The 12,660-nt window shown below is 39.6% G+C and overlaps 7 protein-coding genes across 7 annotated transcripts; 5 read left to right on the top strand and 2 right to left on the bottom strand. All coding sequences in view use genetic code 12, as the record gives it.

The window, feature by feature from the left end:
- Positions 1-296: 296 nt before the first annotated feature.
- Positions 297-1,133, top strand: KGF57_000354 (uncharacterized protein; the record flags this gene model as incomplete). Its single annotated transcript, XM_051752967.1, has 1 exon — positions 297-1,133. The coding sequence occupies one exon, from the start codon at positions 297-299 to the stop codon at positions 1,131-1,133; it is 837 nt and encodes a 278-aa protein (XP_051611153.1).
- A 376-nt stretch (positions 1,134-1,509) lies between these two features.
- Positions 1,510-3,534, top strand: KGF57_000353 (uncharacterized protein; the record flags this gene model as incomplete). Its single annotated transcript, XM_051752956.1, has 1 exon — positions 1,510-3,534. One exon carries the CDS (start codon positions 1,510-1,512, stop codon positions 3,532-3,534), a length of 2,025 nt encoding a protein of 674 aa, XP_051611152.1.
- A 1,089-nt stretch (positions 3,535-4,623) lies between these two features.
- Positions 4,624-5,337, top strand: PEX11 (Pex11p; the record flags this gene model as incomplete). The annotated part of the gene is made up of 1 exon (XM_051752945.1): positions 4,624-5,337. One exon carries the CDS (start codon positions 4,624-4,626, stop codon positions 5,335-5,337), a length of 714 nt encoding a protein of 237 aa, XP_051611151.1.
- A 351-nt stretch (positions 5,338-5,688) lies between these two features.
- Positions 5,689-6,075, bottom strand: KGF57_000351 (uncharacterized protein; the record flags this gene model as incomplete). The annotated part of the gene is made up of 1 exon (XM_051752934.1): positions 5,689-6,075. The coding sequence occupies one exon, from the start codon at positions 6,073-6,075 to the stop codon at positions 5,689-5,691; it is 387 nt and encodes a 128-aa protein (XP_051611150.1).
- A 200-nt stretch (positions 6,076-6,275) lies between these two features.
- NOP8 (Nop8p) lies at positions 6,276-8,198 on the top strand (the record flags this gene model as incomplete). Its single annotated transcript, XM_051752923.1, has 1 exon — positions 6,276-8,198. The coding sequence occupies one exon, from the start codon at positions 6,276-6,278 to the stop codon at positions 8,196-8,198; it is 1,923 nt and encodes a 640-aa protein (XP_051611149.1).
- A 718-nt stretch (positions 8,199-8,916) lies between these two features.
- Positions 8,917-10,563, top strand: KGF57_000349 (uncharacterized protein; the record flags this gene model as incomplete). Its single annotated transcript, XM_051752911.1, has 1 exon — positions 8,917-10,563. The coding sequence occupies one exon, from the start codon at positions 8,917-8,919 to the stop codon at positions 10,561-10,563; it is 1,647 nt and encodes a 548-aa protein (XP_051611148.1).
- Positions 10,564-10,681: 118 nt separating this feature from the next.
- Positions 10,682-11,374, bottom strand: KGF57_000348 (uncharacterized protein; the record flags this gene model as incomplete). The annotated part of the gene is made up of 1 exon (XM_051752900.1): positions 10,682-11,374. The coding sequence occupies one exon, from the start codon at positions 11,372-11,374 to the stop codon at positions 10,682-10,684; it is 693 nt and encodes a 230-aa protein (XP_051611147.1).
- Between the last annotated feature and the right edge of the window lie 1,286 nt (positions 11,375-12,660).

Raw genomic sequence — 12,660 nt, 5'->3', positions numbered from 1 at the left:
TCGATGGGGCTCCATTATCCATCATCTCCCACTCCAACACAACCTGTCTTGTGTACATTAATGTGTACATATACCAAAGTAGTTCTCATCTCATCTTCAAAAATTTTTTAAAAATTAGGTAACCAGGCAACTGATTGCCGTTGGTAACTGACTGTCTTTGGTAGTTGACTAGGAAGAAACTTTTGAGGGTCAATTTTGCTCGCTACCAATACATTTTTCAGAGAGCCCATCTCTCACATTTGATAACCTTTCCTAACAAAGTCCAAAGCATACCACATTTCCAAACCATGCTACACATGTTGAAAGCTTCAAGACTACGAACAAGTTCAGATGCTTTCAAATACAATTTTCCCCTCTTGCACCATTTCCGTCATTATGGCAGATCAGCAAAACCATACGATTTTACAAAGTTTGATCCACAAACCAACCCCAATGAAGCATCTGCAGTGTTCACCAGTCTAGGATGGTATTTCATACCTCTTAAATACAATACTCATAAACAACCTCGCTTGCAGTTGGAGGAGGAGTTTGTGCGTAATCACTTCACCAATACCACAAACCGCGAAGAGGTGCAAGAGTTTATCTATGATTGGTGTCGTGGACATATTCCTACTGTCCATAAAAAGAAAATGTCTTTCAAAAGTGAATTGGAGCAGAAGAAATTGGACTTGTTGTTTCGCCAACAGATGAGAGATGGAGTAACGAATGAAACGGTGGATAAAGAATTTAGAGATGCACAGAGGCTCAAAAACAAGGCCAACGCTCCAAATGAAAAGTTACGATTCCGAATTGATCCTACAACAAAGAAGGTTGAAATTAGGGGGGCCTTGAAAATGACAAGTGTGTTTAGTTACTATGTACTGACACGGGGTCGCCAACCGGATAGCGAACTGGAAAAAACGCCATTGACTTCGAGACAGCTTCGACAAAACGCCACCAAACAGTGGAGTAAACTATCCCCAATGGAGAAGAAAGCAATAAAGCAGGAGTATTTGCAACTTTTGTCAAATGGGAAGGATCTATATTACGGCAAAGAAGTTAGTCTTGAGCTGAGATTGAGTGATGAGATTCTGGAAGACGGATTTAGGTATAAAAAACTGAAAACTTTGACCAGAGATAGTGAGCCCATATGAGAACCTGCGAGGTTGTAAGTACGATTGAAATGTTAGAAACAGTGTTACTATTTATCTTGTATAAAGTATAAACGTCATCATATAAGATGCAAAATTCAAAATTCAAAATTTATCAAAGAAATGCGAAACGACTTTCATCACAACACATAACATCCGTGCACAAGGCATCAAAGATACGTGAATGTTTGTACGACATGCCAGGTTCAATGTGTCTAGATTTACCAGGTCTCACTTCTCTACTCTAGCACAAACGAATGGACAAGCAAAGGTTGCACCTGACAATACAAAATCTGTTGAAAACCCGTCTGAAACTAAAACAACCTCCCCCATAAAGCTATCACGTCAAGATGTTCAAAAGTTCTATACTCTTTTCAAAATGTCAGAATTCAGCCAAACCATGACACACGAGGACAAGTTGAGCAAGAGTTTACGATTATGGTCTCGCAAAACGCGTAAAGAGCATAATAGCATACGTGTTGCATTGGAGATTATCATCAACGAGGCAATAAAATTGAACAATGCAGCTAATAGCTCTGAAGAATTGAAGCAGGTGCCTTTGAATGATGACGCGCGGGAAGTGGATCGAAGAGATGACGTGATCGAAGCATACAAGAAACCAAAGTATAGGTACAACATGACATCAGGGACGAGACAGCTCAAATTTGGAACACCAGAAATGAAAATACGAAGATATTTTCAGTACTTACAACTCCAGCAATACAAGACGGATCATACTGAACAAAGCTTAGATGTGGTCACCAAAGCCAAAATTGTTGCCAAAGCGAATAGAGAGTGGAGACATGTATCTTCATTTGAGCGATATGTTTTGAAAGTCAATTACGAAAACTTGCTTTTCAAGGGCAAGGATATTAGTCAAGATGGCGAGAGTATAGTTCCCGTGGAAGAGAGTGAAGGGTATGATGGTGTTGTCCATAAGATTCTCGGTGAAGTTGAGCCTGGGACTGAAGGCAAGAAAAAAAGGAGGATACCACTTTTGAAATTGATTTTAAATGAAATGACGGGGTATGTGCATGTTCATGGACTTTGTGAGTTTCATGTGTGGAATTACTACTTGGGAAGGGAGTGTGTTTCCAGAGTCGGTGTTGGCGATATCATCAAATGTGAGAATGTTTCTGAAGTAATTGATCAAATTGAAAAGGAGTGGATTGAAATGACTGTTTCACAAAGGAATAACATCAGAATGGAATATATGAATATGCTATCTCGAGGCAAAGACTTACTTCATGGAAAAGTTGTACCAATTGAAGAGAAACGAGATGCAATTGACAAACCAAAGCAGTACCTTGTTGTTCGAATCCGAGGTGATTCTAGTTCATTCAATATTTTCGACTGCGAAGTTTCGCCAAGCAAGTTTACAATTACCCAGCCATCCAAATTGCGATTTATCAAGAATACATTCGTGGGCAACACAATTGTTGTTGGGGATTTAAATTTGGTACATGCATGGAACTATTTTGTTTATAAACAACAACAACAACAACAACAACAAAAGGAGCCACAGCATGACGGTGTCTATGATGCAGTACAATTGCAGCAAGGCTTGATGCGCCAATGGAATGAACAGCTGGATGATAAGAAAAAGCAGCAATACTTACAAGAATACAAATCATTGTTGGTGTCGGGACACGACATTTACATGGGTGAAAAAGTGCCTATTGAAACCAAAATGGCTAAAACAGGGGTCAAGAATTTAGTTGTAGATGTATGGGGACAGCCAATCACGCTAGGAACTGGTGCTAACGTAAAGGTTGCTCCGTTACCAATAACGATCGATGAAACACATGACAAGGTGTTGGTGTTGAGCGATATTGCTGATGTGCATGCATATAATTACTATTTGGCAAAACAGTTGCAAGAGCATAGCAGTCAAGGCGGTGGTGAGGGTGGCCTTGATTATTCGTTGATACCTCGATTTCAACAAGAATGGCTTGAGTTTACGCCCGATCACAGACGTATTTACGCTGACGAATATTTGCAATTGTTGAGCAGTGGGAAAGATTATGCATTTGGTAAAATCGTTCCAGTTGCAAATAAATTGAAACTCTCCATCTATTCCAAACCACTGAAGCTAGTTGGCCCCGGTACAAAATCTGCTTTTTATCCAGTGACTAGTGCAGGAAAGGCTCAACTAGCAAAAAGCAAAGAAGGGGTTATTGTTTTTGATGATAAGATCTACGCAAATGCACTCCCATACTACATGTATTCACGCAAGGCTGTGGATACTACTGCGATTGATTCTAGCCAGATTGTTGATGAATGGACCGAGATGTCCGATAAAGAGAAGTTTGAAGTGCAAGAGGCATACGACATGATGGTTGATGCGGGGTTTGCAATGGTGAATGGAGTGCTTAAGGATATGCGACAAGAGGAGGATATGTAAAGGGGAGATTCATGACAAGGACAAAGAGAGAGAGAGAGAGAGAGAGAGAGAGAGAGAGAGAGAGAAAAGGAGTTTGTGAGTATTTGAACGAAGGTGGGATACCCATCGTCTTTCCCACCAATCGAGATGATGATGTCATTTGTTGAGGTGAATGCAGTAAAAAAAATAAGAAAAGTGTCACAAGAGTGTTATTCGGAACAATCGAACAATAGTGAAGCGGGTAAAGTCGTGACAGATTAAAAACCAGGGTTTAATAAGTAGAATAGATGGAGAAGGAAATAGATTAGCGACAAATAAGATATCGTAATGACGCAACTGTACAATTATCTATAGTGTAGATCCAAACTCAAAGAAGAGAGGGTTTTATCCAGTTGTATCGTGTCACGTGCAGAGTTGACTATGGTATACAAATTATAGGTTGTGAAAATATTTTGATTGTTGTTGTAATTACACAAAATTTATTTTAAAGACCTCGGTTGATGGGAAGAAGCTGTTGAAAGGTCGTGTAGGTGTTTACACAATGTCTCTATCTTTGTCTCTCCGCATTTTGTTTTCAGTAGAAGAAAATTATACTGAGAATTGTCACGATGTACACTACCATGTATTTTGAGAGGTTGCTAGCCAAGATAATACACATATATATGTATATATATATATATATACTAACAGCAAAAAGTTGCTGAGAAAGGAATACTAGTTCCTTTGAAATGATAAGTTGATGATGACTTCAAGATGAAGATATTGATATTGATATATTGAATGAGTGAATATTATATTTCCTGTTTTTCTCTTTTGCGTATAGCTTCTCTTCTCTGTTGTTTTGTCTTGTCTTTGTCAGAGAGAGATAGAGAGCGAGAGAGACGCACTTGATAATTTTTTTTTTACTTTTTTTTTATTTTTTTTTGACTACTTATTTTAACCAACCAATAGTTTAATTTTTGAAATTCAATTTTCACTTCCTCTTTCTTCCTTTCTTTGTAAGAACTACATTCTGTACTGATAATTTTGCTGTTTCCTTGTTATTCAGCCTAATCTCAAGCATTTCCTAAGAAATCCTTCATACATCACCATCGTCATCTTCATCATAAAATGGTTGCTGATACTATCATTTATCACCCAACATTAACCAAATTGGTTAAATTCTGGGATTCAACTCCAAAAAGAGAAAAGTCCTTTAGATTATTAGCCTACTTGTCACGTTTCTTGTCTTACTATGCCTACAGAAAAGGTTACTCAAAGGAAACCATAGATATGTTCAAAGGTCTCAAAAACCACTTTTCATTCATCAGAAAAGGTATGAGATTCTTTAAGCCAATTCCTCATTTACAAACAGCTGCTAAAGCTTATGACAACCAATTGATGGATCCTGTTTTGCAAGCTACTACAATCATTAGGAACTTGGGTTATGCTGGATACTTGACTATTGATTCAGTCGTATTTGCCAAGATGTTGGGTCTTGTTGATTCCAAGAAATGGCCAAACTTGTCCACCTATGCCAGTAGATTCTGGTTGTTGGGTTTGGTTGCTGGCATCATCCACTCATTGAGAATTATCTCCCAATTGTCTGGCTACAAGCGTGATTCAACAACTGTAGCAACCGATGAAAAGGCCAAGATTGATGAAAAATCAATTTCCAAACAATTGTATCAAGCCAAGAGAAAATTGGTTTGGGACTTGTTGGATAGTTTTATTGCTTTGAACACCTTGAACTACTTGCACTTTACTGAGGGTGACGTTGGTTTGGCTGGTGTCCTTACTTCTCTTTTTGGATTGGAAGATATGTGGAAATCAACCACCGTTTAAGGGGCGGAGCAAGTATCACACATAATTTTCCAACTGTAAAATGCGGAAAGAGAGAAGGTGTTAGAAGAATAGAGAGAGAGAGAGAGAGAGAGAGAGAGAGAGAGAGGGCCATAATATTGAATTCAAATTAGAGACAAAATCCCGAATTCAAACATGATGCTCATGGGTCNCCTTTCCGGAAGAAGTGGGTGAAGATGGCTTGAGTTTATATATACGTGGGCAATAGAGTGTTTACCAATTCTGTTTCAATTTAAATGGTCGTTATAGATACTTTTGCCTCAAGAAAAGATTGTATTATGAGATGCAAGCTATCGTAGTGAAGCACTTTATCCCTGTACACCTCCATTTTCATCAGCTTCCTCCACTTCCTCCAGGTCGAGCCTCTTTACCCATTTCCGCTTCTCGTAGTTTATCATTTAGTTCAAATCCCGCCCAATAATACTTAATGAGAAGATTCTTCAACTCTTTAGTCAAGTCTTGCCCATTCTCTTGAAATTCAATTAGCTGTACTAGATTGGGAGCGTCAAGACTTATGTCAATACCTTCACCCGGTGTAATAGATTGACTCTGATGTAGTAATTGCAGTTGCTGTTCTTTTTGCTGCTGTTGACTGATTTTCGACTCCAATTTTTGCTTCTTTTCGAGTATCCTCTCATCTGGCGTTAAATCTTTGAGTCTCGTGTATTCGATATAAGAGTCAATCCACGCAATGTTGACCTCATTGTCTAGAGTTGCCATTTTTATAAGCGTGTTGATGTATAACCGGTATTCTATGGTGATGGTGTGGTGCCTCAGATTGTCCAAAAGAACAACTGTCTGTTTTGTGATTCACATAGGACATCTCTTCGTAATATTTTTTTTCTTTATTTTTTTTTTTTTTTTCCTTTTCGACTCCAATTCACATCATCTCCTTTATTCACACCAACACCATTCCGATTATGTCTGATTTGAAAGAATATAGAATACATATAGGGAACATATCACCAAAGCTCAAGGATAATAGTAATCTCTTGGAACAGCGAATAAGAAAATTCGACATTGACATCAAATTACCATTGGAATTCCATACCAAGCCAATTGAAACGAAATACTTTGCATACACCACTATCCTTGCATCTTCAGCAAATTTCAGCAAATTGAAAGCCTCACTTCATGGTGTTCAATTCATGGGATTAAAACTTACTATCTCGATAGCTAAACCATCATATCAAGAGCGTTTTCACACTATACTGCAAAGCAAACTAAAACAATTGCGTCAAGATGAACTCAAACAGGAAAAGATTGCAAATTCAAGACTTGATAGGATACGTGAACTACACACAAGCTACCCCACCAACCCAATCACTTCAACCATAGTCACCACCCCAAAACCATCCACATTCTCACTCTCACAACACATATTCAACAATACATCAGCCAACACCAAAAACCCACCACCAACCCACAGACTCAACGGGTCCAAATCGTACGGAGCTACCCTAGACAATTTGAATTTTAAATATCGTAATGGATCAGCCCATTCCGTTGTCAAGGGAGCTCATCGTCGTCATGCAAGAAAAGATGTACGACTGCAAACCTTGCGGATTTTGGTCAATGGCGAATTGAAAAATTTCAAATTCTACAAAACGAAATTGTGGGGGGTAGAGAAGAATAAAACGGTGAGGGATATGACGTGGAGGTATGATGCGAAAATGGGGTGGAAGAGTGGCGATGACCATTTGATTGAAGGGGTTGCTAAGAAAACATGTGGGATTAATGGTGAGCAGGCGTTGAGGTACGGTGAGGGCGTCGTGGCACATGGTGTTGAATCTAGTAGCAAGTCTCATCTAGCAACAAGCGAAGTGAAGGGTGAGGATGGAGACGACGAGATTTATCAGGAGACTAGCAAGAATAAAGCAATTTTGGCGTCGTTATTGACAAACTATGATTTTGGTAAACCTGTGGATTTAGAAGAAGATAAGGACATCGATAAGGATGAGATTGAAGTTGATTCGAAGGGGCGTAAGACGGTGAAACATTATGATTACGAAGTGGAAGGAAAAGCTGGCGATGAAGATGATGAGGATGAACCTAATGTTGGCTATAAAGTGAGTGGCAACTTTGATATGACTTCAGTGTTGAAAGATGAGGAGTTGGTGAAGCCTATCAAAGAGGTCTATTATGATGAGGATGATGAAGGAAATGATTTGGATTTTGATACTTTGAAACCTATGCGTACAGTGGAGGAAGAGTATGCAGATTATAGACAAGAAAGGCCAGAAGATGTTGATCAAGAAACCGCACAACAGCAGAATATCGTTGATGATGAGGATGAAGAGGATAACGAGTTTATGCCCACTTTTGGTACGCATAATTGCAACAATACAGAAACACTTCGTTCCTTATTCAACCCATCTACTTCAGACACTCAGCCCCAACCACAACAATCAACTTTCAAACTAGCACTATCGGATGACGATCACGATATTGATGAGACGAAAATAGGAGAAAGAGATGAGCAACGACAGCTATTGAAACAGATTCAACAACGTAAACACGAGGAGTTTGCTCAGAGTCTACAACAACAGCGTCAGAATCAATTTGGCTTGTTCTGGCCCCATTTCGACTCCCCCTTCTTATCGACGCAGTCTCAATTGGCCAAGATTGGTAATATAGCAACAGGGGATTCTGGGTTTTCCTTACCGCTGATGAACAATGGCTCTTCTGTTGATGCGATCGACGGCGCTGGTGGTGGTAGCGTTGAGAAAGAAGGTGAAACGGATTATGAAAAGTGGTTCTGGTCGGTGCGTGGTGAATTTACTCGTGAGTGCAAGAGGCGTAAACGTGATTTGATGCGGATTATGCGAAAGAAGAGAAACTAGAAGATGTAAATGGAGTCGTACGAGGTAAGATCTTTTGTAAAATGTGCAACAACGATCAATAGTAATTTTCAAAAGACATGCTAGAGATATACACAATACTGCTGTAACGCCTTCTCTCATATAGTTGACGCGATTTCTTTGGAATTCGAGTTTACATCATGAACATTGTAAACAAGAATGGATTGAAGTGGTGTGTGTGTGTGTGTGTGGATGTGGCACCCTGTCCAAAGCCTGCTTTGCAATGGAATATACCGATTGCAACTTCATTCTGCACAGTTGCATGATGAATAGTTAACCAAAAAATGTGGCACCTCATTGTCGGGTTTGCTGTTACCGAGCACGTGATCACAGGAGTTTAAATGGAAACATGCGTAGCTCCCAATGAATTGAAGAGATGTATCAACCAAGAGAGTTGTTTGACAAGGCATTCGCAACTGTAGCAAGGGTATCAGAGGTGTTGACGGGGGATTCTTTACGATTAGGAAGGAGCCCACCCTCGGAAGTCTCAAAACTGTGTTGACTGTTTTCCGAGTCAATCAATCACAATCCGGGTTTTGTGTAACTTAATTGAACAATAAAGAGAGATGTCTAAGTGTGGCTCATCACTAAATCATATGAAAAATGGTCAACGTTCAAAGGTTGGGTCGTATATATATATTTAAAGGAGAACAAATTCCCAAGTTCTGTTAATCAAGTTTGCCACTACCTTACCTTACAAATGACAGACAAATCAATTGCAATCATTGGTGCTGGTCCAGGTGGGTTAGCTGCCCTTTACGAGTTCCTACACACCAACGCTGACGGCACATCAAATTTAACCGACGCAACAAAGACATACAAGGACAATATCCCCCTTGGAGATGCGTTCAAAAACATTGTTGTGTTTGAGCTGAAGGATAAAGCCGGTGGGATCTGGGCTCCAGCGACAGAAGAAGCTGATTTGCCAGTCCCACCACAACACTTGCTTCATAAAGTCAATGACCCACATACTATCAAACCGACCAATGTGCCACCGGAGGGGATCAAGACTGCTACTTTGGAGAACCCAATTCATGTTGAAAACGAAGCTAATTACAAGGGAGGCAAGACGTATCATGGTCCGTTGATAAATGAGTTGGAATGGAGCAGATCGGGGATTTTCCCATTTTTGTTTACAAATATCCCAACTAGATTCACTAGGTACTCGTATTTGCCAATCACTCATAACGATAAATCGAGAAGCATTTTCCCGTTCTTGACGCATCAGGAGTTGAGTGAAAGGTTTCTGGATTTCATCCAGGACAATGAGTTGGGGAAGTACATTAGGTTGAACTCTCCTGTTGAGAGGGTGGAGAAGGAAGGTGACAAGTGGGTGGTTACGGTTAGGAAAAAGGATGGCAATAAGAGTAGTTGGTATAGTCAATCATTTGACTATGTTGTGGTTGCTAATGGCCACTACACCTTGCCTTATATTCCCAACATCCCCGGCTTGGCTGACTACAACGAGCGTTTCCCCGATAGTTTGATCCATGCCAAATCATTCAGACATCTTGACGAGTTCAAGGATAAGCGTGTATTGGTAGTTGGTGGAGGTATATCCACCGTCAATATTTTACAGTACGTTGTCCCCGTTGCGAAATCCGTCACCAACTCCAAACGTGGTCCAAATGCGATCTTCCCATATATCAATGATGCGCTCATTTCGGAACCAATTGAACCAAAAGGTACTATTGATCACATTGATGGTGAGACTGGGGAGTTCCATTTCACTGATGGGTCAGTTGGGGCTTATGATAAAGTGATTTTCTCAACTGGGTACCACTACCATTTCCCATTTTTCCCAAACAATGACCATTTCAAGTTGATCAATCCGGGTAACTTGAGTAGAGTTGATGGATTGTATCTCAATACATTTGACCAACACGACCCAACCCTTGGAGCCGTGGGGATCACCGTTTCCCAACTCAATTTCCATACGATTGAAGCCAGTGGAGCTGCATTGGCTGGAGTATGGTCTGGTGCAAAGAAATTACCCTCATTGAAAGAACAACAAGAATGGGAACAGAATTTGGTTGCTGAACGTGGTAATTCTTTGATTTTCCATTATTACAATCAACACACTGCTAAGGATTTCATCGATGCTGTTGCTCCTTATTTCCCCAAGGGGAGATACAATCCACTTGATGTTGATGGTCCGTTTGTGGGTGAAGTAGATGAAGGTGCTAATCAATTGGAGAAATTGTTTTATGGATTGAAAGAGGGTAGAATTAGAATTGAGGAAACCAATCCGTCTTATAGAGGCAAGAGCGAGGAGGGGAAGAAAGGTGAGACAAAGAAAGTCCTGACTGAGGTTACGATTGAGGAAACTGGCCCTATTCCAGCCTAAAGAGTACAGATATTTTAGATGTGTAAGTTGTAATACAGGATTGACATTTCAAATGATCTTTTCTAACTTGTTTAGTATATTCTACACCCCTTCTTTTCAAGTCATGTCTATTGAGGTTTCATCTCCCAGCCGATCCTTCAGGAAACCCTTTCGACTCCAGCATAAACTTTTGTACTCTTGCATACACAAATCCAGGATGCACAAGTACCAAAATGGCACACACAATCAACATTGGCGCAGCATCGAAAATGTATGCAAAGACAGCATGGTTAAAAATGTATTTACCATAACCTTGGCCATATTCAATCAATCTGAAAACGTTTCTAATGAAAAATAGCACTGCGATGACATACAACGCTTTGAAGTAACTTTTCCAACAATAATACCCTTGCATTGTTGCTTGAATTACAGTTGTGTTGATTGTTCGATGGCCTGAAATTACCAAAGCGATAAAACAGCAAAAGGAGACAATTTGTATGATAAACCCCGTGATTATCAATCCTTGACCTAGTGACTTGTTGTCTTCAATCATCTGTAGAACAACACCAGCCACTTGAAGACCAAACGATGCTATATCACCAACGATGAATAAGAAAGATTGAGCTTTCCGATTGAAGCCAATCTTGTCAATTTCTAAGTTCTTCAATAGGCCACTAAATGAGACGTACACCGATGCCGCGATAAATATGGGTGCAATAATGACTTGGACACTTTGAACACCGTTTCCGGCACTGTTTTGGAAAAATGCAGTCACTTCTAAAATGATTCCAATGATTAACCATAGCATAAGCCAGGACCGTTTCCAAATCATTAGCACCGCATGGAGGACTAGCAAAATGATGAAGCAAACACCGAAAAATACTGATACGCCTTTTGAGCTCTTGATGCCGTCACTTGACATTGCCAAAAGTCGGCAAATCCAAGTTGAAGAGTAAAGGGGAGTTTACTTTTATTAGGAGAAGCTACATTGGCCTCTCAAGGAAATGGGGATTATTTGTATGTGTCCATCGCAACCTATAGCAGGCTGTGTCAAGTACAACAAATGAGTGTATTAATCATTATTGCTCGGAAAATTTTTGAATTTCAATACCCAATATATTTTATTTTTTTGCATTGTTCCGTGTCTGTGTTAGCAGCCATTTCAAGAATAAGGGAGCAAAACCTTTAGGTAGGAGGAGTAAAGCCACATTATCCGCCGCGAGTTCTAAAAATAACACACCTGGTGTGGCTGTAGCTTAACTGTCTCCTTTTGAAATCATGTCGTGGAAGTGGCTTTGCAAAAGGAAGGGCTTGTGTAATCGTAAATACCACTTTGTACAAACTCTCCCCCCTGCAAGTTTTCTTCCGTAAGAGAAGACGAGTCGACTGTCAACTCTATGGCATGAGTGCTTTAATGGAACTAATTTGATTTTACAGCTACAAAGAAATTTAGAAAAAGCTAGTTAAGGTTTCAATAGTAACGTTTTTTGATGAGATCTCGGATTTATTCAAGGCTTTTTACCAATTGTCTTTTGTGTCAATTGCAAAAACAAAAAAACATAAACATTGAGAAATTCTATAATTAGAATACGGGTGTGTCCGTTATTGAAATGAGGATGCCATGAATGCCGATGGCAAATACTGCAGGTACATGTGAGTCAATCATTGAATAGAAATCAAAGTGATTGTGACCATACGTTGCATGGGAATGACAACAAGGGCAGTTTCAAGGTCTTGTGTGTAACAGAGTGTGTGAAAGAATCCCAAAAAAAAAACTTAATTAGGTTATTTTCATTGACATGATCTAAGTAATAAGCTAGTTGCGATAGGACCAAAGGGATTGTGTGTAGATCATCCCGAGTTGTCTGTATTGTTACATAGAGAGAAGAGTATGTACCCTTTGCCACAATCAAGTGTATCCCTGATACTTTGATTGCTAGACTACTAGCTAGCATTTGATGATAATTATAATAAGAGAGATATATACTATACCGGAGTTAACTCGGTGATAAGGATTATTTTGTACATAAACAGTGTTACTAATTCAATCAATAAGAAATACTAATTTTTTGTTTTTTTTCTGTTTTTTGTTTTCTTATCAGAATAATACACACTATG

This window comes from Candida theae, assembly GCF_024610275.1.
Source record: "Candida theae strain CBS 12239 chromosome Unknown scaffold72, whole genome shotgun sequence".
NCBI classification, from domain to species: domain Eukaryota; kingdom Fungi; phylum Ascomycota; class Pichiomycetes; order Serinales; family Debaryomycetaceae; genus Lodderomyces; species Lodderomyces theae.
The sequence above is the reverse complement of the archived record's forward strand: the minus strand, read 5'-3'. Positions and strand labels throughout refer to the sequence as shown.